Raw genomic sequence first — 27390 nt, forward strand, 5'->3', positions numbered from 1 at the left:
GTAGTGGCCCTTGCCTTGATGCATAGCATTACACATATTTGCAAGGAGATGTGCTTTGCTTTATGGGAGATACTGAGATAGGAGTGATGAGAGCTTTCTCCACCTTTGCAACGAGTTGCCTGGTGTTGTACTACCTTACCCCAGTCCTGATGATACTTTCAGGCACAAACTTTGTTTGCTCACACTTGGATAAAGGATTAAACTAAACTTATTATAGAATAAAAACCTAATTGAACATCACAGAGTTCAAGGTTGGCACCATCAACATGAGTATAAATGGAAAAAGAAATATAACTAGCAGAAAAATTGGATAAGCATCAGATTGAAATAATAGTGTTATCAAAACAAAGAAGTCAAAAATAGGCAAGATTTTTCTAAGCAACAGACACATGATGTCATATTCAGGCAGTAATAATCAGGGAAAAGAAGGAGTAGATAGAGTATTCAACACTTTATATGAGGATAATCTTCATGAATGGCAAGCAGTTTCAAATAGAGTGATGTAAACAAATGTCAGAATGGGGAAATGGACAGTGACACTTATTTGTGCCTGTGGTCCCATAGAAAGTTCCACTAAGGAAGAGATGGAGGTACTTTTCAAGGCATTACAGAAGACAGCTGACACAAAGTGGGAAAAGTTGGTCCTTGTTGAAGATCTGAAGAGCAGAGTAGGAAATGATTACTATTTCTAGAGATATAGAAATGTTTGGGGAAAAAGAGTAAAGATCAAAGCTAATAATAATAGTATATACCTGCTGGATTTCTGTTCAGGACATGGACTTTGTTTTGACTGTGGTATTATTGATAGTAATCAAGCTAAACAAAAGTCATGGAAAGATTTCAGAAAGAAAAAGAAAAAATAAATAAAGTGGCAGAATAATAAGTGGAGGCTGTCCAAAAAGCTTAAAATGAATGAAAGGGTGTTGAAAGAGGAATCAGAGATTATAACAGATGAAATAAAAAAATAAAATAATAAGAACGTGAAGATGTTCGGAGTAATTACTTTGAAAAATTGCTAAATGAAACAGGCAATGATAGACAGTACATTTGTGGAAAGCATTTGTGAGCAAAGCAGAGAGAAGGGGGAAATAAATATCAATACTTGAGGTAGAAAAAGCTATCAAAAATCTAAAATGTAAAAGGCAGCTGGAGTAGATGATATTTCACCAGAAACACTTAAATATGGATGTATAAGAGTTTTACAGAGGCCACACTGCATAATTCAGAAGACCTTGTCATAAGGTCAAATTCCAGGTGATTGGGGGTATAGCTATCATGGTGCCCATGTGTAAAAGGGAAATAAAACTGAATGTAATAATTATGGAGGAATTAACCTACTACCTTCCATAAATTAACTTTAGTAAATAAACTTTCTACTTCCTTCAGTTTTCATATCACATTTATTATCTTTCAGTACTGTAAAAAGAATCAGAGATGATAAAGGTGATATGAAAACTGAAGATAAAGAAATTCTGGATGTAAGTAATTACTTGGAAAGATTCCTGAATGAAACAACAGAGTGGTGGATGACATTGAAAGGAATGCAATCAGGAGTACATATCTATACTTGAGATAGAAGCAGCCATCAAAAACTTGAATTGTCAAAAGGCAGCTAGATTAGATATTTGACCAGAAATGTTCATATATGGAATATAAAAGTTTTACAATGACCACACTGAATAATTCAGAAGGCCTGGTCAGAGGGTCAAATTCCAAATGATTAGAGAACAGCTCTCATATAGTACCCATCTAGAATATAGAATTACAGAGGAATTTCCCCAATGAGTGTTCCTTGTAAGATTTATGCAAGTATACTTGAGAAGATGCTTAAAAAATTGTGGAAGGGAAACTTGGAGAAGAACAAGCTGGCTTGAGGCCAAATAGAGGTTTTCAGGATCAGATTTTCATTTTAAGACAAGTAGTTGTTGGGGAATATAACAGGAATCTGTATTTTCATTTTGTAGATCTTGAACAGGCATATGACAAGGCACCAAGAAGAATCTGTTCAGTGGTACATAATATTGAGCAATATATAATCTGTATTTGAGTTGTACATCAGCAGTTAGAATTAAAGGTTATATAGGAGCATGGTTTGATGTTAAATCAGGTTTGAGACAATCATTTCAGGTGACTCTTTAAATAACTCTCATTACAGTAGGGGATCTACTTTATTGATTCTTGAAATAGAAGTGTTTGCCAACAGAACTTGCAAGGAACTTCAACGGAAAAAAATCAGTTTGTATATTCATATTAAGCAATAAAAAATTAACAAATAATAAAAATAAACAATAAAAAATGAAACTAACCAAACCATGGAATCTTCCCTGTCATGGATGGTTGTGATAATGCCCTTTGTTTGTAAAGGCCCAGTTTTGAATCCTATCTAATTTATTGGGGTTTTTGAGCAGAAGCTGAATTATCTTGTTTTGCATAGAGGTGAAAATTCTGTTTTTTTCATCCCAAAAAATAGACATTTAGAAAATAAAATAATGTGAAGAACACATTATTTTATTTTGTGTAACTAATGCTTATATCTGGCATCCTCCTTGAAATATTTGTTTTTGTATAAGAGGTGTGACTGTTACAGTACAAATGTCAAGAGCTGAGTTACAGCTTGGATATATGCTGAGCTGCACATCGAACTCACATTGTTTATAATATTGTCATTATTGCTGAATCCTGCATTTTATTTTTTTTTTATATTCCTTATTGATGATTAAAACCAGCATAATAGTAAATTCAAGGGGTGTTATGCATCTGTGCCTCTGCCCAGTACAAATTCTCTACATATAGCTTTGTTTATTGATGCATAAAATTTAATTTCACAAAAAAAGAAAAAAAAAACAGTTTAACAAAACAAAAAATTTAGAATATTGATTTTTTTTTCTTTTTGTGTGAAATCTGTTATATATTATTATTATTTTTTTAAAGCCTCTGTAGCTCATTCGGTATAGATGAAGCCATTTAGTCGGAAAGACCCGGATTTGATTCCCATCCATGATATGACGAACCTTTATCTGGTCTCTTCTGACTAAAGGTGAATTTGCCAGACTCATACAGAGGTAGAGGGTTTTTCGCTCTCCAGAACAGGCAAACCAGCCCATGAACACACACACACACACATGGATTTGCAGTCATAAAATACATACTTAATCCCTCATTATTAGGATGGCTCAACCAGTCCTAAGGGATGGTTGAGGAAAGGGGACAACCCCCACACGAATAAGATAAGATTTATTTTTTTTTATATATTTGGAAACTAGTGATAGAGTATTGTGTTTGTCTGTTATATCTGATGTTTACCTTGTGGATATATGCCAGAAAATAATGATGGTTGCAACACAAAAAGTTTTACTATATTTTAAAAGAATTCACCTTATAATTTAATAGATTGTTATATAATGTACGCATTTAAAAAAAATTCTTAGAATGATTTTAAATATTTCAGTTGATGATGAACCTGCCTAATCAAGCTCTGTATCAGCTGGACAGTGTTTTTGTAATTCTTCTTGCACATGGATCATATTATGATCAAGCATGTGCTTATTTGTTACATGCGAAATGCACTATTGCAGCTACAAAATTTAATCCTGTTGAAGAAGACAGGAGGACAGGTAAATATTAATAGCATACATGTTATGAAATTTGTTCTTATAAAGTCATTTAGTTATTTAGCCAAAATCAAACTTTAATGTATCTAACTTAAAATATGATGAGATATTCTTTTACTGATAGGAGTAACCATGAGAAGAGAACCAGTTTAATGGAAATACATATTTAGTATAATATTATAAATGCACAAAAAAGTAGATTTACATAAATATTAAAAGGTGATGACATGGAAACTGAAGATATTTTGAAAGATTGTTAAACTGAACAGTAGTAGTAGTAGAAGAAAATATTCAAGAGGAATGCAAACAGGAGTACATAATAATACTTGAAGTAGAAAAAGTAGATGATATTCTGGTCAAATATCATCTACTCCAGTGGAAGACCAGCTGGAGTAGATGATATTTGACCAGAAATGCTCAAATATGGAAGTATGAAAGTTTCACTGCAATGACTGTACTACATAATTCAGAGGACCTGGTCAGGTCAAATTCCAGTTGATTTGAATAGAACTCTCATAGTTCTCATCTATTAAAAAAGGGAGTTAAACTCAGCTGAATATTAGAATTACAGAGGAATTTCTTCACGATGTGCTTTCCAGGTATTTTTAGTTCATTTTCATTCCAGATGTCTCTAATTCTACTCATTTTCACTAAATACTGTACATCGACTCTAAATGTCTCTGTATTTAGTGATAGAATCAAGCTACTTGTTTTTCTTTAGTCTGCAGTATGCTGTCTGTTGGATGGAATAGTTTTTCCTATATAGAGAGGGTTTCATTCCATTCTTCAAAAAACAAACAGTCATAGAGAGTAAAAATGCATCTCCTCCTGAATAAAAATGAATCATTCTATGTATTATAAGAAGAGGACTGCAGCTATTTATCTCCAACAAAATACTAGCATATGTGATATATCTGTTATTGTTAAGATAAAAAAGTCACCGACAAAAGAAAAAGAAAGTGATGTAGATAAAATTCTCAAGCAGTTGGATAATTCTGATAATGATTGAAATTCTTTACTATATATTACTATCTCAAAATTGTATACTGATCATTAATGAATAAAACAAAATTCTTAGAAAGCAAAGCAACTTCAAATAAAAAAATTATTATTATTATACAGGTGCTTCCATGGAATCCAAAGACTCATTGCGGGGAGATCCAGTCTATCCATACAATCTATCATACCGCTCCTTGAACCCATTAACAGACAAAACACTCACAATTGAATCTGGCAACCCATTCCACTCATTCACAACTCTCCAAGCAAAAAATCTAATCCTCACACCCCTATCTTTTATTCAACTTCTAGGGATGATCCCTTGTTCTGGTCTCTCTCTAGCCAAGTGTTGAAACATTTCCTCTGCATCTATCCTATAAAACCCTTTAAGCAACTTAAACGTTTCTATCATATCCCCTCTTTTTCTCCTCTTAGTCAACTCATGCAATCAACACATCCTCAATCTATCCTCGTAGGGAACATTCCATAGGCCACTCACCATCTTGGTCACTTGCCTCTGAATCCTTTTCACCACTTCCTCATCCTCAAGAAATCCAGTGGAGCAGACATGAGCACAGTAATCCAGAATGTAGGGGGTATCAAGACCTTATAAAGAGGAATAACAACTTCCTTATCTCTACTTGTTAATGTGTTCATCAGTACCCAAGTAATCTTATGGGCTACCTTTGCAATATGTCCTCTAAACTTTAACTCTCTATCCGCCACCACACCTAAATCTCTAGCTTCATCTATTTTCTGGAGTACAGTGCCATCAATGTGATACTCAGCTTGTAATCTATTTATCCTGAAATGTATAACTTTACATTTCTCCACATTATCTACCCATTATCTTTTGTCCACACAGACAGCCTATTTAAATCATCCTGCAAGTTTCCACATCGCCTTAATTAACTATTAATCTGCCTAATTTTGCATCCAGCAAACAACTGAATATTTCCTTTTAGGTTATTTCCTATATCTTTATGTACAAAACAAACAGCAGTGGTCCTCCCAGCACTGAACCTTGCAGAACACCACTAGTTAGCTGTTTTTGCCATAATTCTGCCACCCCCATATACCACTTGTTGATATCTCTCCAGCAGCCATCCATTTAATCAGTCATATCCATCCCCATTTGTTCAAATTTGCATAACAATGTTCTGTGTGTATTCTGTCAAATGCCTTTGCAAACTCATCGTATATCCATTTCCTTTATTCAACTCAGCTTTACACATCTCTATTATAAAAAGCATATGTAAATTACTAAGGCTTTATGTAATTTACTAATTCTTATAAAAAGCATTATTAAATTACTAAGGCATGACTGACCCTTCACAAAGCCATGTTGCCCCTCATACAATATCATATTTTTGTCTGCCCATTCTTGAATTCTCTTTTTGAACAATTTTTCTAGTTCTTTTACCACCATGCCTGAGATACTGATTGGTCTATAATTTGCTACTGCAGTCTCCCTCCCTTATGCAAGGGAATTATTTTGCCCTCTTTCCACTCCCTTCAACTCTACCAGAACTGAGACTTTAAGAGCCTAGTCAAAGGCAATGCCTGTTCCCTTGCACATTCTTGCAAAACCCTAGTTGATATCCCATCTAATTCCACAGCTGTGTTTACATTGAGATTCTGCAATATCCTAAGAACTTCCAATTCATCCACCTCTGTTCCCACATTAGTGTCTGTCACATAGGTTAAAGCAGTAACCTCACTATGATGATATATCCTTGCAAAGGGTCACTCAGTAACTCAACTATTTTATCCGCTTCTGTCTCCTCATTCTGCCAAAAATTCTCATCCACTCTACTAGCTCTAGTTCATAAGATATACCAAAGCATTTAAAAAAAAAAAAAAAATTTATGTAGGTGACTCAATACACAAACTGGCTTCATGCTCATCCTATGCTGAACACAAACACACAATAGATGCAAAACAGCCATCATCAAACACAAATCACTTCATCAAGCCATGAGTAGAAAACTTGCCTTCTATCGAAATGGAAATCACACTTTCTACTTCATTTGGATGTAACTCTTTTCACTTGTTCTTCTACCTCTTTCTCATTCAGATCGTTCCAGTGTTACAGTACCTAAAGATAAAACTGACCTCCTATATTACTCTTTTCTTTAAACTCCTGCTTAGATGACTAATGCATTTCATGTCCTGGAAAAAATCACAGGAAGCATATGGTGCTTCCTGTGATTTTTTTTTTGCATCAGAAGAATGCTAAACAACTTGGATACTAATAAAACTTTCTGCTCTTAATGGGGTCCTCTGTCATCTAGATTATCCTTCTTCATCCTACCTCCAACTCTTCAAGAAATATATCGCTATAGATTTTTTTTTTTCCTCTCAAACCTCACTTGCTCCCAACACACACGTGCACAGTGTCAGCATTGATGTGCTATAAGTTATGCCTTCCACTTATGGAATAATTTAAAAAAAAAAAAAAATCACACCTATAGTACTATGCACAGATTTGATTGTCTGGGTTTCTTGTGGATGTGGATGTGCTGAAGAGGATCCAGAGACAGTTGGTCAAAATGCTGTGAGGTCTGGGGAGTGCTTCCCTATAAAGATGGACTGAAAAAAAGTTTGTGGTTTACAATGTTGATTTGTGAAAATATGGAATATAATAAAAATATATAGCGGAAGTTGAAAAACAGAGTGCAATTAAAGGTAAGGTGACAAGCAGCATTGACTGCCAACAAGCATGTATGGCTGGCATTAATATTGAGAGAGCAAATGAGAGCAAAAATGTGATGCAAGATTTGAAAGCTGAATTGGTTAAGACGAGCAAGAAATGAACCAAAGCTCAGGGGACAGCTTGCAGCTGTAGCACAGAAGGAGGAGTTAGCTGGAAAGGAAATCATTGCATGTTTGATGATATTCGAGAACTATCTAGTAGATGCAATGTCTAAATGTATTCCTAGGGTCAGAAGGTTAATAAGGTAAGTGTGAAATGGATGAATGAAGAGATTAAGCATAAAAAAAGAATGATTATGGAAGGATGACATTGATTGGAGAAAATGGTATAAGAACAACTGCTGTGGAAGATATAGTTGAGATACTTAATGAGCAGTTCATAAAGGTCTTTCATTCTTGTGAATGTGACATTATGGAGAATTTGAGAACAGTTGATGAGGAGGAAAGACTGACTGGAAGTGAGCAAGAGGTATACGAGGAATTAAGCAAACTTGATATTAATAAGACTGTGGGACTTGATGATATATAACTGGATATTTTGAAGGAATGTGCCAGGGAGTTGATATCTGCCTTGACATATTTGTTTAATATGAGTCCTGCACTGGGTCAAGTTCCAAAGGATTGGAAGGAAGGTAAGATTGTGCCTCTTCATAAGGGAGGTGATAGAACTCAAATATCAATTATACACTTATCTGTGTGGCAGTTATTGTGGTTAAAGTGTTGGAGAGGCTGGTAAGAACCAGGATCCAGAATTGGGTTGACAACAATGGTATTATCTTTGATGGACAGCATGGATTTGCTAAAGGGAGGACATGTTTTAATAATCTACTTACTTATTACAATAATGTGATGGTTTCATTGGACAAAATCTAAGTAGTAGTATACTTAGATTTTGCAAAGGCTTTTTTGATAGATTACCATATGATAAGTTGATAGTCAAACTAGAGTGGGGTTGGATATTAGACTAGTGCATTGAATCAGAGATTGGTTATCTGATAGGTATCAGCAAGTTGTTTATGGGGAAGTAATATCTTGGAAGAGGAAAGTCACTAGTGGGGTGACTCAGGGGCTCTGTTGGGAAACATTCCAAAAATGTTCTACGTTCCAAAGTTGGAACGTAGAATTTATGCTTGGTGGGGATATATTGTTGGAGGTAGATTAAATAAGAGATCTTCAGGTGATAGTGGATAAGGATCCAAAATTTAGAGGACACATTGGCAAAATTGTGTGGACAACAATGAATTCTAGGAATGATATGGAGGTCACTGACTTGTAGAAGACGATTCTTGTTCCATTTTATAAGGCTCTGATTAGGCCACACATCGACTACTCTGCTTAGATTTGGTCACTTGATTTTCAAAATTATGATGGTGTTGGAAAGGATCCAGAGGTGACTGAACTAAGGTAGTTTCTGATTTCTGGAATGTTGAATATGAGGAAAGGTTGAAGGATGCAATTTACAGAGTCTTGTGGATAGGCAGCAGATGAGTGATATTATAGAGATGTAAAAGTTGGTAAGAGGTTGTTATAGGATCATTGTTAAAGAGGTTTTTCATAAAATGGTGGGAGATCAGGGCAAAGTGCATGAGAAGTAGGTTTTTTGCATATATAGTTGTGAATGATTGGAATGCCTTGTTTGAGAGTGTGGTGTCTGCAGAGAATTTGAATATGCTTAGGATGTGGTATGATGAGCTGTGTGTATAACAAAGGTACCTCCTAAATGTGTCGTTGACTCCATGGGGTCTTAGGGCAATAATAATAAATTACTGAAAGGATTTTATAGAGTAAACGAAGAAATTTTCCTAAATAACATGATATAAGAGTGGTGTTAAGAAGGGCATGAGTTTTTTAGAGTTAGAGTGGTTAATGAGTGGAATGATTTGCCAAAGGGGCAGTGATTGCTCTGCCAATGAATATGTTTAAGAGAAATATTGATAGGTACTATGTGAATAATGGTTAGTCTGGGTCTCCCACAGTGAGCCTTCAGATTCTATGGCAGTTCTTCTGTAATGATGCCGATGATTTTATTATTATCTTAGTGATGATAATTTTGCTGGTTTATAAACTAGTTTCTTTATAATTCCCATCCACAAAAAATTGGAAACCTAAAGCACATTTTAATGCCATGAGTTGACTGTGAATTAAATATGATAACTAATAATTAAGGAATTGACACCACAGACTAGAAATATAAATTAAATAAACTTTAATATATACTTTCCGATATTTCGGCAAGTGTCACGTTGCCATCTTCTTGAGAACTTAATACAAAGACGAGTGCAAGCAAGTACTACATAACAGCAAATGAGAACAGAAGCTAGGAAGCTACTGTTTTCCTAAAGTCCTGATGGTTCCTTCTGGTGGGCTATATTAGTAGTTCTTGGCCTTTGGGCTGAAGTTCTTCTGATAAATGTTTCCCAAATTTGGGGCAGTCTCATGCATCCAAATTTGTTGAGTTTTGGCATGTTCCTAACGGCTGAGGCTGATTCCATGAATGGTCTTTCATATTTGAACTTGCTGCGGTGTATTACTGTGGCTTTCTTCCATCTTATTCTGTGGCGAGTATCCAGAGCATGGTCTGCAAGCCCAGAGTGGCTGTACTGATGAAATCAGATGTAATCCTTGTGTTCTGAGATTCTGATATTTGCTGTCCTGCCTGTTTGGCCAAAGTAGGATAATTTACAGCTGCAAGGGACCTGGTATACACCAGGTAGGTCTAAGGGAAGTGGTTGGTCTTTAGTGGAGCGGATAAGGGATGCCAATTTTCTATATGGTCTGTAACAAGTGGTTAAGTCGTGTTTTTTTAAAATTTTGTTGATTTTTTTCCGAGGTGCCTCGGATGTAGGGAATGGTGATGGATTTAGAGTAATCTTTTTTGTGAAGGGGTGGGATGTGGATAACTGGTTTAAGTATTTTTTTGGCTTCTTTTTTGGGGGGGGGGGGTAGCCGTTGGCTGAGAAAGTGTCATGGATGTGATTTAGTTCGGTTGTTAGGGCTTGATCATTTGAACAGATTATTTTTGTCCTGTTGAATAGTGTCTTAATAACTCCATATTGTTGTGAGGGGGGGGGGTGATGGGATTGTTGGTGAATGTATCTGCCTGTATGGGTGGGTTTTCTATAAACTGAGAAAACCAAGGTTCCATCAATTTGGCGGGTGACTAGTGTGTCTAGGAAGGGGAGGTTATTGTTTTTCTCTTATTCCAGGGTGAACTTGCCTCTTTCTAGGGTGTTGGTTGTTTAAGTGTGTTAGGAAGGAGAGGAGTGAATCTGGGCCATGTGGCCAAATAGCGAACACATCATCAACGTAGCAAAGCCATATGGTAGGTTTTTGTGGGGCTTGCAGACCACGCTCTGGATACTTGCCACAGAATAAGATGGAAGAAAGCCACAGTAATACACCGCAGCAAGTTCAAATATGAAAGACCATTCATGGAATCAGCCACAGCCCTTAGGAACATGCCAAACCTCAACATATTTGGATGCATGAGACTGTCCCAAATTTGGGAAACATTTATCAGAAGAACTTCAGCCCAAAGGCCAAGAACTACCAATATAGCCCACCAGAAGGAACCATCAGGAATTTAGGAAAATGGTAGCTTCCTAGCTTCTGTTCTCATTTGCTGTTATGTAGTACTTGCATACACTTTTCTTTGTATCAAGTTCCCAAGAAGATGGCAACGTGCGATTGCCGAAATATCGGAAAGTATATATTAAAGTTTATTTAATTTATATTTCTAGTCTACGCTGTCAATTCCTTAATTATTAGTTATCATGTCTAACCAGCGTATAAGCCTCTCTACAACAATGTGAATTAGATAATCCAAAAACCCTGCTCTAGAGACCAAAACATGAAACACTTTTAAACCACTTCAGGCCACCAGTAAACAGGATCGTGGTTTTATATTGAATAATGAAAATCTTCTGTCATTCGAGGAAAAGAAGGAGTAGCCATAGTATTCAACACAAAATATGAGGCTAATCTTCTTCAATGGCAGGCAGTCTCAAGTAGAGTGATGTGGGCAAATATGAGAATGGGGAATTGGACAATGAGACTTATTTGTGCCTATGGTCCCACAGAAGGTTCTACTAAGGTAGAAGTGGAGAAATTTTTTAATTCTTTAGAGAAAGCAACGACTGACACAATGAAAAAGGAAAAGTTGGTCCTTGTTGGGGATCTAAATAGCTGAGTAGGAAATGATTGTCAGACATACAAAAAATATTTTAGGAAAATTTGGAGAAAAGAGCAAAGCTAATAATAATGGCAAATACCTGTTGAATTTCTGCTCAGGACATGGACTGGTTATTACTAACACCATTTTCCAACATAAAAATGTGCACAAATTCACATGAAGAGAGAAGAGGCAAGGAATAAGAAAAGTCTCATTGACTATGTTATTGTTCATAGTGATGTTTTATCCCTGGTGCAGGACACCAGAGTATACAGAGGATTTGAAATTGGAAGTGATCACTATTTAGTCTTGAACAGGATAAAATTGAATTTCATATTGAAAACAATAACATGTAAGAAAGTTCTAAAGTGATGTGAACTCTCAGATGTGAACTGTAGACTAAAATACACAAAGATTATTGAAGAAAAAATGAAAGAGTTTGAGAACAGGAATCAAACCTTGGAGATTCAGTGGCAAACTCTGAAGAAAACCCTGATTGATTCAGCCAGAGAGGCATGTGGTGAGGTTGTGTGCAAGGATAAAAAAATCAGAACTCCCTGGTGGACACAGGAAGTTAAAGAGGCAGTGAAGGAAAAGAAGAAAACATATCAAAAGTTCCTGGCATATAAGTCAGCTTGTGCTCTTAGAGAATACAGACAAATGTAAGAAAGCTACACAGAAGTCATGGGAAGACTTTGGTAAGAACATTGAAAATAAATATCAAGAAGGTGGCAAGATATTCTGGAGGTTGTTGAAGAAGCTCAGAAATGGAGAAAATAGCATTGTAAAAGGAATTAGAATTAATGATTAAGGTGACATGAATACTGGAGAAAACGATATCCCTGAAGTATGGAGTAATTACTTTGAAAAATTGCTAAATGAAGCAAGCAGTGATAGCACAGTGGTAAAAAAAACACTCAAGAGGCATATAGTCAGAACACATATCCATACTTGAAGTAGAAAAAGCAATCAAAAGCTTGAAATGGTGGAAAGGCAGTAGGAGTAGATGATATTCGACCAGAAATGCTGAAGTATGATGGTATAAAAGTCTCATAGGGGCTGCACTGCATAGTTCAAAAGGCCTGGACAGAGGGACGAATTCCTGATGATTAGAGTAGAGCTCTCATAGTACCCATATATAAAAAGGGAAATAAAATTGAATGTGAGAATTACAGAGGTATTTCTGTACTGAGTGTTCCTGGCAAGGTTTATGCAAGTATACTTGAGAAACGGTTGAGAAGAATTGTGGAAGAAAAGCTTGGTGAAGAACAAGCTGGATTCAGGCCAAATAGAGGCTGTCACGATCAGATCTTCACTTTACGACAAATAGTTGAGAAAGCATGGGAATATAACAAAGATCTGTATTTAAGTTTTGTCGATCTTGAAAAGGCATATGACAAGGTGCCAAGAGAGAAGCTATTCAGTACGCTACAGTTATATGGTGTCAATGGGACATTATATCAAGCAATACTTAGTCTTTATTTGAGATGTAAGTCAGCAGTTAGAATTGAAGGAAGTACAGGAAGATGGTTTAATGTTAAATCTGGTGTGAGACAAGGATGTACATTATCTCCTCTGTTATTCATTATCCATATGGATCACATTATGAAGGAAAGTGGTATTAAACATGATATCAGAATTGGAGATGTTAATATCAGCTCTTTGCTTTATGCGGACGATGTTATACTTCTAAATAAATCCACTACAAGTTTGCAAGATTCTCTGACTAAATTAAATAACTGTTGTAATAGATATGGTATGAAGGTCAGCAATAAAAAGACAAAGACAATGAAAATAGGCAGAATCATTGAAAATTTTACTGCGTTGTGAACAGGGAACCTGTGGAAAAAATTAAAACATTTCAGCTACTTAGGCACGATTTTTAGTGAAGATGGTAAATTAAATATTGAAATAGACAACAGAATCAACAAAGCTGGTATGGTAGGAAGTCAGTTGAATAAATTCATATGGAATAAGAGAGAAATTAGTCGGAACACTAAATTAGCTGTATACAAGACAGCGTTAAAACCAGTTTTAACTTATGGATCTGAGAGCTGGGTCAGAAGTAAAACACTTGACCAAAGACTAGAGAGCGCAGATATGAGAGTCCTGAGAAAGATTAGAGGCGTGAACAGATGGCATCAATGGCAATATCATATTAAAAACGAGGATATTAGGAAAGAACTTGACATTGTCAGCATCCAAGGTGCGTTAGCAGAGTTAATCTCAGGTGGTATCGTCACTTAAACAGAATGAGGCTTGGAAAGATTAGCAAAGCAAGTGTTCTCTGCCAGGTTGGCAGGAAAACAACCCAGAGGAAGACCAGGATATATAAGTGGATTGATACGGTACAAAGTCGCTTAGACGATAGAAATATAAGATCTAATAATGTTGTAGGCTTGACAAGTAACAGACTGATTTGGAGGAAAATTATAGATAGGAAATTAGTAGTGATGTAAATTTTTCATGTAGTACTTTCATATCCTGTACATCCTTTGAGGGTACATGTCAGGAATTTGACGATGATGAAATCTTCTGTTACCTAGCGATTTTCTCAACATCTGTGCCACAGTGGGATTAAAATCCACAGCTTTTTGGTTGAGATGCTATGCATTTGACATCTCATTAGGCTGGTTTTGGATATAACAGCTATGAAGTGTGTTATTTATTTTTTATTTTATAAATTCTCATTAAATAAAACTTTCATTATATATCTTTCTTATTCTGTAATTCATTCCCACTGGGAATGTGTGGAATTTTTTTGTCTTTATATTGGAGTTTATCTTATTTGCTTTTGAACTGCTAGATGAAGATAAATGAATAGAAGTCAGAATCTGTATTTTCCATAAATGCAGAAGAAAACACATCACACAGTCAAAAAGACAAACATTTAATTAGTTGTCAGCCTGCTTGTCCAAGTGGACAGCATCTCCTCTCTCCATTTGGTGAATAGTCTGTAGATCAAATTCCACTACAAACATGGTTGTTTGTGAAAGTTTTTAGGCAGGAAATGAATTTCCTCATCCAGAAGTGTCTTGAAAAAGTTCAATGTTTGGTCTCTAGAGGAGAGGTTCCAGATTGGGTAAAAAATATAGAAGAATATAAAAAAAGTAAGAAAATAAGCTTTAGCCCATCCATGGTACTAATGTACATTAGAACCTTTTATGAGTGGGAGTCACAAAAAAAAATAAATAAAATAAATATTAATAATAATAAATAAAACTTGAAATAGTTTGGTGTCTCAAAACATTCTGTATAGTATTCAGAGAAGGAAATTCAAATACAACTGAGTATAACTGCATGTGTAATAGTAAATGTGACTATCCTCTAAATGCAAGCACACGGATTCCTTTAGGAACTTATAAAGGGAAAAAAGGAAAAAACTTATTTTATGTAAATAGAAATTATCATGGGGTGCTTAAGGGTCAAAGCTGTATAACTGAGAGGAGACCTCCACATAGCCTTTAAAGGAATGCGGAGAACCAACCAGGGCTTCTGACCTAATGTCCAATCCTCACCTTCTCGTGGTGCACCCTGTTGGGTATCTACTTGGATACTGAACGAACGAGGATGGGCTGGCAATTTGGGATTTAGCCGACCAAATTGTATTCTTATTGGTTAAACCAAAATAAAAAATGATGGTACAACATGACAAAATTTCATGCTGGCTGGGGCATCGCCCGGTTAAACAAGGCCCCCGTTGTTTTCGCCAGGGAACCAGGGCGAATAGCGAAAAGTCAGCTACTGGAACAAATTTGAAAACAAACCCCGACTCAACATCACCAGAGTTAAAGATCGGTACTATCAACGTAAGAAGCCTGAATGGCAAAGAAATGGAGCTAGCTGAGGAATTAGATAAGTACCAGATCGACATAATAGGGGCGACTGAAACAAAAAAGACCAAAACTGGTGAGATCTTTCTGAGCAATAAATACAAAATGTTATATTCAGGCAATGACAATCAAGGAAAAGAAGGAGTAGCCATAGTCTTCAACACAAAATACGAGGCTAATCTTCTTGAATGGCAGTCAGTCTCAAGTAATGTGGGCATATATGAGAATGGGGAACTGGACAATGAGACTTATTTGTGCCTATGGTCCCACAGAAGGTTCTACTAAGGTAGAAGTGGAGGAATTTTTTGAGGCTTTAGAAAAAGCAACTGACACAATGAAAAATTGGTCCTTGTTGGGGAACTAAATAGCAGAGTAGGAAATGATTGTGAGACAAACAAAAATATTTTGGGAAAATTTGGAGAAAAGAGCAAAGCTAATAATAATGGCAAATATCTGTTGGATTTCTGCTCAGGACATGGACTGTTTATTACTAACACCATGTTCCAACATAAAAATGTGCACAAATTCACATGGAGAGAAGAGGCTAGGAATAAGAAAAGTCTCATTGACTATGTTATTGTTAATAGTGATGTTTTCTCCCTGGTGCAGGACACCAGAGTGTACAGAGGATTTGAAATTGGAAGTGATCACTATTTAGTCTTGAACAGGATAAAATTGAATTTCATATTGAAAAGAATAACATGTAAGAAAGTTTTAAAGCGAATAAAAGTTGAGCAGCTCTCAGATGTGAACTGTAGACTAAAATACAGAAATATTATTGAAAATAAAATAAAAGAGTTTGAGAACAGGAATCAAACCTTAGAGATTCAGTGGCAAACTCTGAAGAAAACATTGATTGATTCTGCCAGAGAGGCATGTGGTGAGGTTGTGTGCAAGGATAGAAAAATCAGAACATCATGGTGGACACAGGAAGTTAAAGAGGCAGTGAAGGAAAAGAAGAAAGCATATCAAAAGTTCTTGGCAAATAAGTCAGCTTTTATTCTTACAGAATACAGAGACAAATGTAAGAAAGCTAAAGCGTGTGTAAAACTAGCTAAACAAAAGTCATGGGAGGACTTTGTCAAGAATATAGAAAATAAATATCAAAAAGGTGGCAAAATATTCTGGAGGTTGTTGAAGAAGCTTAGGAATGGAGGAAAGAGTGCTGTTAAAGGAGTTAGAGATGATAAAGGTGACATGAAAACTGGAATAAAAGATATCCTTGAAGTATGGAGTAAATACTTTGAAAAACTGCTAAATGAAACAAGCAGTGATGACAGCACACTGGTAAAAAAACACTGACCAGGCATGCAGGCAGGAATACATATCCATACTTGAAGTAGAAAAAAAGCCATCAAAGGCTTGAAATGTGGAAAGGCAGCTGGAGTAGATGATATTCGACCAGAAATGCTGAAGTATGGTGGTATAAGAGTCTTACAGTGGCTGCACTGCATAGTTCAGAAAGCCTGGACAGAGGGATGAATTCCCGATGATTGGAGTAGAGCTCTCATAGTACCCATATATAAAAAGGGAAATAAAACTGAATGTGAGAATTACAGAGGTATTTCCCTACTGAGTGTTCCTGGCAAAATCTATGCAAGTATACTTGAGAAACGGTTGAGAGGAATTGTGGAAGAAAAGCTTGGTGAAGAACAAGCTGGATTCAGGCCAAACAGAGGCTGTCAGGATCAGATCTTCACTTTAAGACAAATAGTCGAGAAAGCATGGGAATATAGCAAAGATCTGTATTTAAGTTTTGTCGATTTGGAAAAGTCATATGATAAGGTGCCAAGAGAGAAGCTATTCAATATGCTGCAGTCATATGGTGTCAATGGGGCATTATATCAAGCAATACTTAGTCTTTATTTGAATTGTAAGTCAGCAGTTAGAATTGAAGGAAGTACAGGAAGATGGTTTAATGTTAAACCTGGTGTGAGACAAGGATGTATATTATCCCCTCTGTTATTCATTATCTATATGGATCACATTATGAAGGAAAGTGGTATTAAACATGATATCAAAATTAGAGATGTTAATGTCAGCTCTTTGCTTTATGCAGATGATGTTATACTTCTAAATAAATCCGCTACAAGTCTGCAAGATTCTCTGACTAAATTGAATAGTTGTTGTAATAGATATGGTATGAAGGTCAGCAATAAAAAGACAAAGACAATGAAAATAGGCAGAATCATTGAAAATGTCAGCTGTGTTGTGAATGCAGAACCTGTGGAACAAGTAAAACATTTCAGCTACTTAGGCATGATTTTTAGTGAAGATGGTAAATTAAATATAGAAATAGACAACAGAATCAGCAAAGCTGGTATGGTGGGAAGTCAGTTGAATAAATTCATATGGAATAAGAGAGAAATTAGTCGGAACACTAAATTAGCTGTATACAAGACAGTGTTCAAACCAGTTTTAACTTATGGATCTGAGAGCTGGGTCAGAAGTAAAATAATTGACCAAAGACTAGAGACCGCAGATATGAGAGTCCTGAGAAAGATAATAGGTGTGAACCGATGGCATCACTGGCAATATCATATTAAAAACGAGGATATTAGGAAAGACCTTGACATTGTCTGCATCCAGGAATGCATTAGCAGAGCTAATCTCAGGTGGTATGGTCACCTAAACAGAATGGGTGAGGATAGATTAGCAAAACAAGTGTTCGCTGCCAGGCTGGCAGCAAAACAACCCAGAAGAAGACCAAGATATAGGTGGATTGGTACAGTAAAAATGCCTTTGAAGAGAGAAATATAAGATCTGATAATGTTGGAGTCTTGACAAGTAACAGACTGATTGGTGGAAAATTGTAGATAGGAAGTTAGTAATGATATAATTTTTTCATGCAGTACTATCATATCCTGTACACCCCTTGTGGGTACATGGCAGGAATTTGATGATGATGATGAGAAATTATCATTCCACTTTTGTAATAGAAGTCCCTCAGACAACATAAATAATGCTTGGGAACATTCTTGGAATAGAGTTTTGCTACTTTTTCAGTATTAGAAATTAATGACAACAGTACTAAAGAAATGAATGCAGATTTCTGTAAGTTTGTTGACCGAATTCATACATGATAATATATAATCAGGATATTAGAAATCTGTTATTATACAGCCAAATGAAAGAAACGTAAAAGTTTCAAAAATTACCAGAGCATTTATGAGAAGAAACTGTTTGCATAGGAGTTGTCTTGGCTTGCACTACTTAAATGACAAGGACTCTGCCCATGAGCCATATAATTTTTATTAGTTCATTGATAAGATTTCACTGGTTTGACAGCTGTTTGAACTGTTGGTTCTCATCAGAGACAAGGCAAAAACTGTCATATTGACAATTTTTGCCTTGACAGCCAAAGAAGAAACTCAAACAGTTTCATACCGAATATAGAAACTATATAAAGTTCAGTGAGTCCAAGCGTAAGCAAATACCTGGAAAGTGCAACACAGGGCAACTCATAGTGAGGGTGGAGCAAACTCCGTTCACTGTTCTTGGTATTGAAGCCTTTGGCTCTTCATATATTTAGTAAGTTAAACACATTTTTTTTGGAAAAAATCACCTTTATTTCTCGATATAGTCTCCATCAAGATCTACACATTTGGTCCAGCGAGTTTCCAATTTTTTTCATCCCATCTTCAAAGTAGGATTTGTCAAATTGTGCAGAATAGTCATTGACAGCCTTGATAACATCCTCGTTTGAAGAAAATATTTTCCCACTGAGCCAAATTTTTAAGTTTGGGAACAAGAAGAAGTCACACGGGGAAAAGTCCAGAGATTACGGTGGATGTGGAACCAATTCAAACCTTAATTCATGCAATTTTGCCATTGCAACAGCCGATGTTTGGGACAGTGCATTATCTTGATAAAAGAGCACTTTTTTGTGTGCCAATCTTGGCAGTTTTTTCTTCAGTTCTTCTTTTAAAAACAGTCCAACAATGATGCATAATAGTGCTCTTTCATCAAGATAATGCACTGTCCCAAACATCGGCTGTCGCAATGACAAAATTGCATGAATTAAGGTTTGAATTGGTTCCACATCCACCGTATTCTCTGGACTTGGCCCTGTGTGACTTCTTGTTCCCAAACTTAAAAATTTGGCTCAGTGGGAAAACATTTCTTCAAACGAGGATGTCATCAAGGCTGTCAATGACTATTCTGCACAATTTGACAAATCCTACTTTTTAGATGTTTCAAAATAGTGTACAATGCCCGGTGAAAGAGCACCAAAAAAAGCGAAGACCGTTTTGTCGGCTGGGAAGATGATGGCCACTGTTTTTTGGAATTATCATGATAGACTATTTGAAAAGGGGTAAGACAATAACAGGAGTCTATCATGATAATTCCTTGGGAATTCCAAAAAACAGTGGCCATCATCTTCCCAGCCGACAAAACGGTCTTCGCTTTTTTTGGTGGAATTTTGACAGCCAATGTTTGGGACAGTGCATTATCTTGATGAAAGAGCACTATTATGCATCATTGTTGGACTGTTTAAAAGAAGAACTGAAGAAAAAACTGCCAAGATTGCCACACAAAAAAGTGCTCTTTTTCCAAAAAAATTATTCCAAAAAACAGTGGCCATCACCTTCCCAGCCGACAAAATGGTCTTCGCTTTTTTTGGTGCTCTTTCACCGGGCATTATTCACTGTTTTGACTGCTGCTTGGACTCAAGTGTGTAGTGGTGGATCCAAGTTTCATCTACAGTCATGAATCGATGCAAAAAATCCTGCAAATTGCTATTAAACATCACCAAATTGCGTTGAAATGTCTTTTTGCACGTGTTTTTGATCAACAGTCAACACTTGCGGCACCCATCGTGCATACAGCTTTTGCATGCAGGATATTATACACCCGTTCAGTTGAGATGCTTACAATCTCGGCCATCTCACGCACTTTCACTCGGCAGTCTCCCATAATGATATACCATGGATTTTGTTAATCGTTTCCTTCGTAGTGACCTCAGTCGGGTGTCCGGAGTGCGCTTCATCTTCGATGGACTTATGACCATGTTTCACCCCTTAACATACCAATTAAAAATCAGAAAGCGGTCATTTTTCTGCCAATGTTTTGGGCGAGGGTGATTTGCTGGATCAAATTCATCATTATTTTTCAAATAATGATGAATTTGATCCAGCAACATCATTGAATTTGCTGGATCAAACAAAATAGCCGATTGCATGCAAACGCAAACAAAATAGCCAATACACGCCATTGGCAACTTTTCTCGGCTGAAAGGAAATAGGCACAAGATTGTCTAGTGTCTATATTCAGTTGTATTTATATGTGAAACCAAAATTCAAAATCAATTTTGGTGCAATAAACAAAAGACGTGTCACAGACGTCTTTGTATGTTAAGGGTTAAACTCATTTATCCTAAAATAAATAGTCTTTAATGCTGTGCAGAGTCCCCATGAACTGCATCTAACTCAGCTTTGATCTGCGCAGTCGTCAACTTCTTCAAATGAAAGTGTTTTATCACTGCATGAATATCGTTTTTCTCCATTTTTATGAAAAATGCGAAAACAGTCATTTTAAATGTTTGCCAAACAAGAACTATGCGTCACACGTGGCTAAAATTTTGCCAGGGGTCATGAAAAAGATGATATTTGCTGACACTAGTATGAATGAACAAATTGTGTCACCATCTATTGGAAATTTACCAAACTTTTCAAACAACTGCTCATCATCCATCTCAGAAATCTGGCATTATTAAATCACTAGTTTCCAGAGCACACAAATTCTGCTCCTCTGAAGAATCTTTAAACCAGGAATTAGAAGTTATCAAAAATACAGCCATCCTAAATGGATATAATCCCAAAACAACTCAAAAAATCATCAATCACTTCTGCATACATCAAACCAGACAGGAAGAAGTGCATAGGATTCCCATACCTTACGTTAAAGGCATCTCAGAACGTCTTTCTAAAATTATGAAGAAATACAATTTTGCCACTACTTACAAACCTATCAACCAAATTTACAACTTATTACCTTCTCCTAAGGACAAATTCTCACCCTTGATGTTACCTGGTGTTTATGAGATTCCATGCTCATGCAAATTATCTTACTTTGGACAGACAGACAGGTAGGTCTGTTCAGAAACGCATCTCGGAACATCGACCACATTCGTCTTCTTAAACCGCAGAAATCTGGCCTCTCTCAACACGGAATTGAAAATCCAAACCATAGGATCCACTGGGAAAAGGCTAAACTTTTACATAGATCTTTATTTAAACATGAACGTTTATACAAAGAAAGTTCTGAGGCCCTGCTACACAGACCAAACCTAAACCTCAACGACGTTCTTACTATTCCTAAAGTATGGGAAATTATCATACAAAACTGTGTTAAATAATTAACAGTTTTTTTTTTTTTTTTTTTGTACTACTTTAGCACGTTATGCACTTTTTCATGAGATTCTATTGTAATCATGTGCCCTAACTGTATGTTATTCCTAATTTTTGTTTAAATACTGTACTGATGATGTCCTAAGATACTTAGGATGAAATATTTACAATTAAATAATTTTCACTGTGGTTTATACGTGTGTTTCTTCTAATTATGAACGCACCACAGGTTTCGTTATTTAAAAAACCAGCATATTGTTTTGTGTTTTTGTTCTCTGAAGATGCTGGTTTGAAATAAAATATCCTGTATAAATTAAAAAGTTGGTTTATTTATTTGTACAACTGTGTATTTATTTTTTAGCACTGTTATCAGCAGTTTCCAAAATGGCAAAGGCAGTCAAGCTCTTTGAAGCTGTTGAAGCACACCACAGAACTAAGGATGCATTGTATTGGCAGGTAATAATCAGTATATCTTTGCTGTTTATACACACAGCATATGCATAAACAATTAATATTCATGCAATAGAACAAAAATCAGAGAAATACTAACATTTTTTCCCCCTGGGTTGAGTAGTGCAGATATCTCTTAAATCAGCAAGAGAAAATGCATTTTATTCCATTGATTCCATTCTAACACATCAGATGCTCATACAGAGCCCCCCCCCCCACGTTTATATTTTTTTAATTCAGTTTTTTAATTTTTTTAATTTAATTTAATTTTTTTTAATTTTCCATGCTTGATTACAATTTTCTTACACAGCTGACTGATGTATCTCCAAAAAGAGGCTTGTGAAGTGGCTTCAGGGATCTTTCAGGTGGTCATTCCACAGGCCCAGATTGTTCATTTTGTTTCTTGGATTTTGTTGGATCCAACCAAGCATATATTAACATCACAAAATGAATTGGTGCATTGATATATTCACTCAAGTAGGTTTCCAAAGTCATCTTCCACTTAAGAAGTATTTCACTTCACTTTCTTTTTACCTTTGGTTAATACTGTACATTACAGTATTATCATCCAGCTTCTCTTCTTGGGTTTAACTACATCTGCTATTCCCTTGCATAGCCTCTTTAACTTTCAGAAAAAACTCGGCATCCTTTTCCATTCCATATAGTATATCTCACTTATACAACTGCTCTCACTATGTACATCCTAGAACCACTAAACCTTAGAATTCTGTTTTTACATTTGGCATGGTGCACAAAAGCCTCCCTAAATATGCTTAACGCTATCCAGAAAAGGAACATCTGGGTAGCAGATAACTTTCTTTTCATGGACACTTTGTCAAACTGACTATCTTCATTCCTACAAGCCTCCAGTTCGCATCTCATCTTTATTGCTGATCCAGTTTCAGCTTTCATCATACTTTTTTCCCAGTGACTTCAATTTCCATCTGTTCATGAAACACATTAACAGGGTCCTATTTCTCTTTAATCACTTGCCTATGCATGGCACTGTTTTGCTAATATTATAATCTGTTGTGCAAGGTTGATATATCTATTCTATATATATAAAAAGATAAGCCGAAATTTGAAACGTTTATTGTCTCTTCATTGTTTTGAAACATCCAACAATGTGTTTGCATTCATGAGACAAACACATTGTTGTCTAATGTCTCGAGTCATCAGAATTGAAGGGGAACTCGGGGAGGGGGGGCATAGGCACGGGAGGAGCTCCCCCAGTATATATATATGAGACGCTACCCAAAAGTTCAGGGAATTTGAACAGCATGCACAAACCAGTTGTATTTACAGCCTTCTGCTGCTATAAGGGGGTGATCAGTACCCCTTTGTGAATCAGTATGCCACCAGCTGGCAGGCTGAGAGTCATGCATGTTTTTGTAACATTGTGTTTTAATGGCTTGACAATTTTCTTCTTTAACAGAAATGGTGGATTTTAAAGAGCAAAGAATCTGCATCAAAATTTGCTTCAGTCAAGTGCTTCTGTAAGCATCTGGAAATCTCCAAATTCACCATGGCCAAAAAAAAGCTCATCAAGTTCTAATCAGTGTCAAGTCAATTTTTTTTTTTTTTCATCCAAGGAAATTGTCCACAAGGAATCCCCCCCCCACACACACACACTTACTCTCAGTCAAACTGTCAACAGCAAGTTTTACTGTGAGGTTTTTGAAGTGACTAAAAGAGAGAGAATAGAATTCAGTACAGATGTCCAGATGAACAATGACTCCCCCCCCCCACTGACTTGTTGTTTGACAGTTTCTGGCTTTCAAAAACACAACAGTCACAGTCATTCCTAATCCCCTGCCTGTTCATCTCACCTCACCCCTGCAACTTCTTCCTATTCCCCAAAATGAAATTCTGGCTGAAAAGTGTGATTGTGACACAGTTGAGAAGATCTAGGCAGAATTGCAGATATTGCTCAAAGCAGTCACATGAGATGAATGGATACTGCTCAAAGCAGACTTTTAGAGATGAATGGATCATGGGAAAACCACTGTAATATGTGTGTGTGTGTGTGTGTGTGTGTGTGTGTGTGTGTGTGTGTGTGTGTGTGTGTGTGTGTGTGTGTGTGTGCATATATACAGGGTGGTTCAAAATTCCTCGTACAAACTTTGAAGGTAGGTAGAGAACATCAAAATCAACCATATTTACATTGGAAAGCATGACTGGAAACACCACCAGAAGGTACTAACAGGGACACAAAGATATAGAAATAACACAAGGCAGTATAGTGTAAAAAACTTTATTAGGCATAACTGAACAGTTCTATAGTAGTTGGATACATAATATGGTAAACGAGGTGCATTTCTGCATCTCAGCATTCGTAAAGCGATGCATGGTCTTCGTACGACTTTGAAAGCATGAATGAGGAAGCCCCAATTGCTCACCTGGAGCGCTGGCAAACAGTGCCATCTATCACTTTCGGGTGGCGTTTCTGTCATGCTTTCCTATGTGAATATGGTTGATTTTGATGTTCTCTACCTCCCCTCAAAGTTTGTACGTGGAATTTTGAACCACCCTGTGTGTGTGTGTGTGTGTGTGTGTGTGTGTGTGTGTGTGTGTGTGTGTGTGTGTGTGTGTGTGATATAACATTGCTAAATATGCGAATCTAGTGGTTGTTTTAGAAAAAGTGTGGTATTCATAGTTTTACCACAAATCAAACTGTGCCATGTGGCTATTCTGTACATCTCTTCAACCCAGTGTATTTAGAACTCAGTTCAGTTTATCACATTGATAGAAAATTGCTTTATTGCTGAAAACTATGTCACATAACTTTGATATTTTGGGATACTATCTGTGAATTTACTTGCTTGCTTTATACAAACATAATAGAATAACAATTTTACCTTCCCCTGAGGTGCAAGTTCTTGCTCCTTCATCTCATTTGTACAGCTAGTAATCTGTAAATGGATTTAAAAAAATGTAAAACGGAACCAGAAGTTTCTCCTAGGAACTGAAACATCCTGTACATAACATTTAACAATAAACTTAGTTTTTAATTTCACCAGTATTTATGAAAGGTTGTAAAATCTATGATATACTTTTAGTGCACTGGATTGGCTGAGAGCTAATTTGAGAACCCCTGCTCTAGAGATTTTTTTATTTATATATTGAATTGAGAGTAGTCAACTTCACACAACTGCAAATTGCCTAAATATCCACAGTATTTTCCATAACTACAGTATTCCAATTCTCATTTATAGTGAAGTATGGTAAGACTCCGTTTGGCTTTTTATATATATATAGAAAAATAACGTCTATCCATCATTGCAGGTAGCATATCCAAGGGTCTCAATCTTCTTGCTTTGCAAAGCTTCAGGAAAAGTAGAAACATTAATAATCAAGCAGGTTAAACTCATAGCACTTTATTCATTTAAACCAAATGTTACTCTTCATGTTTCACTGACTCTTTTGGCTGACAGCATCTTCAGGAAGATATTTAACACAAACAAAACAAGATCTGAAATGTTTCTAACAGCCATTGTCTTTATAAATTGAAAGATATTTGATTGACATTTTAGTCAACATGTACTTTGATATATATATATATATAATATTCTTTTTTGTGTGTTAAATTTTTTCTTGAAGAGGTTATTAGCCAAAAAAAGGAAGTAAAATAGAAGTAGCATTCAGTTTAAACGAATAAACTGAATAGTACTGTAAGTTTAACTTGCTTGATTATTATTCATATTTGACCTAGCAGTCGTCATAATTAAATTGATTAAAAAAGGTAGAAAATTCAAACAAGTGAACTCTCATTATAATAGATATTCCTGAAGCTACTTTCCCAAGTGTTATAGTAGCCTGTGTTTTTGGAAAGGGGGACAGGACAAGGAAGGTAGTAAATTAGCAAGTTCATTCACATATTTTTTTTACTTCCATTAGGGTGAGATTGCCTTGAAAACAATAATATAGTTTCTTGTTAAGTATAACATATTCTTAAACTACCTAAAAAGCTTTCCATTTAATGTTAGGATGCCAAAGCAATGTTATAATCAACTTTTCAATAACAGATAATACCATATCCATGTAGCATAAAAAACAGGCTATAGTAGTCTACACACACACACACACATAATATTTTGGTTTTAACTTATTAAACTTCTTTTACTTCTTTTACTTTGGTTTTAACTATAGTAAATTTATTTTGCTTAATGCCTGTGATGGTAAGCTAGTTATTTACTCAGGTGGTGACTCAAAACATCATGGGGTATCTGTGATACTGAAGACAGCTCAGACAAGAAGCCTTCTTGGTTATAACCCCATTAATGATAGGATATTCTCTATTAGACTTAAGGCTCAGCCTACCAATGTATCAATTGTGGTAGTTTATGCACACCACACAGATAAGCCAAGAAGAGAGTGAGGAATTCTATGAAACTTACAAACTGTTTTGGACTGCCTACTTCATACTCTTTTTGCATTTAAGTCCTTAGAGGACTTAAATGCAAAAAGAGTATGAGGGTCAGGCCAGAGTGTTGCCTGTTTGGTCTGGGTGAACATAACACCCGTGGTGAAAGACTGTTGGAATTTGCCTGTGGTAACAGATTAGTTATTAGCAATACCTGCTTCCAGAAACATCCACAACGGACCTATACTTGGACATCTAACATTGATAGGTCAAGGCACCAGATTGATTACATCCTGGCTCTCCAGCGGTGGAAGACAAGCATCTCTGATGTGTATACTTGTCCTGGAGCAGATTGTGGTACAGACCATCAGCTAGTAAGAGCCAAAGTAAGACTAACACTCCGAAAACTTCCAGGTCAGGCACATCCCACTAGATTGGATGTTAGAGTAATTCCTAGTGGATTCACAGAAGAAACATCAACTCGGTTGGATGATTTTTTGGAAGCCAATTAGGAAAACTCACCAGAAATGCTTTGGGAAGGAGTCAAGGTGATAATACAGTATACAGCGAAGAAGTATCTCAGCCCAATAAGAAAACCAAGAGACCCATGGATATCAGATTCAACATGGGGAACTAATCAAAAGGAGGCAGTTGGAAAAACAAAGAGACACAGGAACTGAAGAATACAAGAGATTACATAGAGAAGTCAGAAGAGCCATCAAGCAGGACAAGGAAAAGTTCTATACTAATAAACGTGAAGAAATAGAGTTCCAGATGAGAAGGCATAATTATAAAAGGATGTTTTATTTAGTTTGTGACTTAAAGCACAAGTTTAAGCCTAAATTGAATGTCATCAAAGACAGGTATAGATCATTACTAACAGAAGAGTTGGAAATCA

General features: G+C 36.1%; 1 protein-coding gene across 4 annotated transcripts in view; it reads left to right on the forward strand.

Moving 5' to 3' along the window:
• Positions 1-27390, forward strand: part of ida (anaphase promoting complex subunit 5 ida) — a 267488-nt gene that overhangs the window by 225216 nt on the left and 14882 nt on the right. For all 4 annotated transcript variants that reach the window (XM_090415176.1, XM_090415179.1, XM_090415177.1 and 1 more), the window contains 2 exons: positions 3449-3614; positions 22041-22135. In XM_090415176.1, coding sequence (XP_090271302.1) covers positions 3449-3614; positions 22041-22135 — 261 coding nt within the window. The remainder of the gene's footprint in view (positions 1-3448; positions 3615-22040; positions 22136-27390) is intronic.

Source organism: Typopeltis vanoorti, chromosome 26, assembly GCF_054136105.1.
Source record: "Typopeltis vanoorti isolate ZY-2024b chromosome 26, IOZ_Tvanoo_1.0, whole genome shotgun sequence".
NCBI lineage: Eukaryota > Metazoa > Arthropoda > Arachnida > Uropygi > Thelyphonidae > Typopeltis > Typopeltis vanoorti.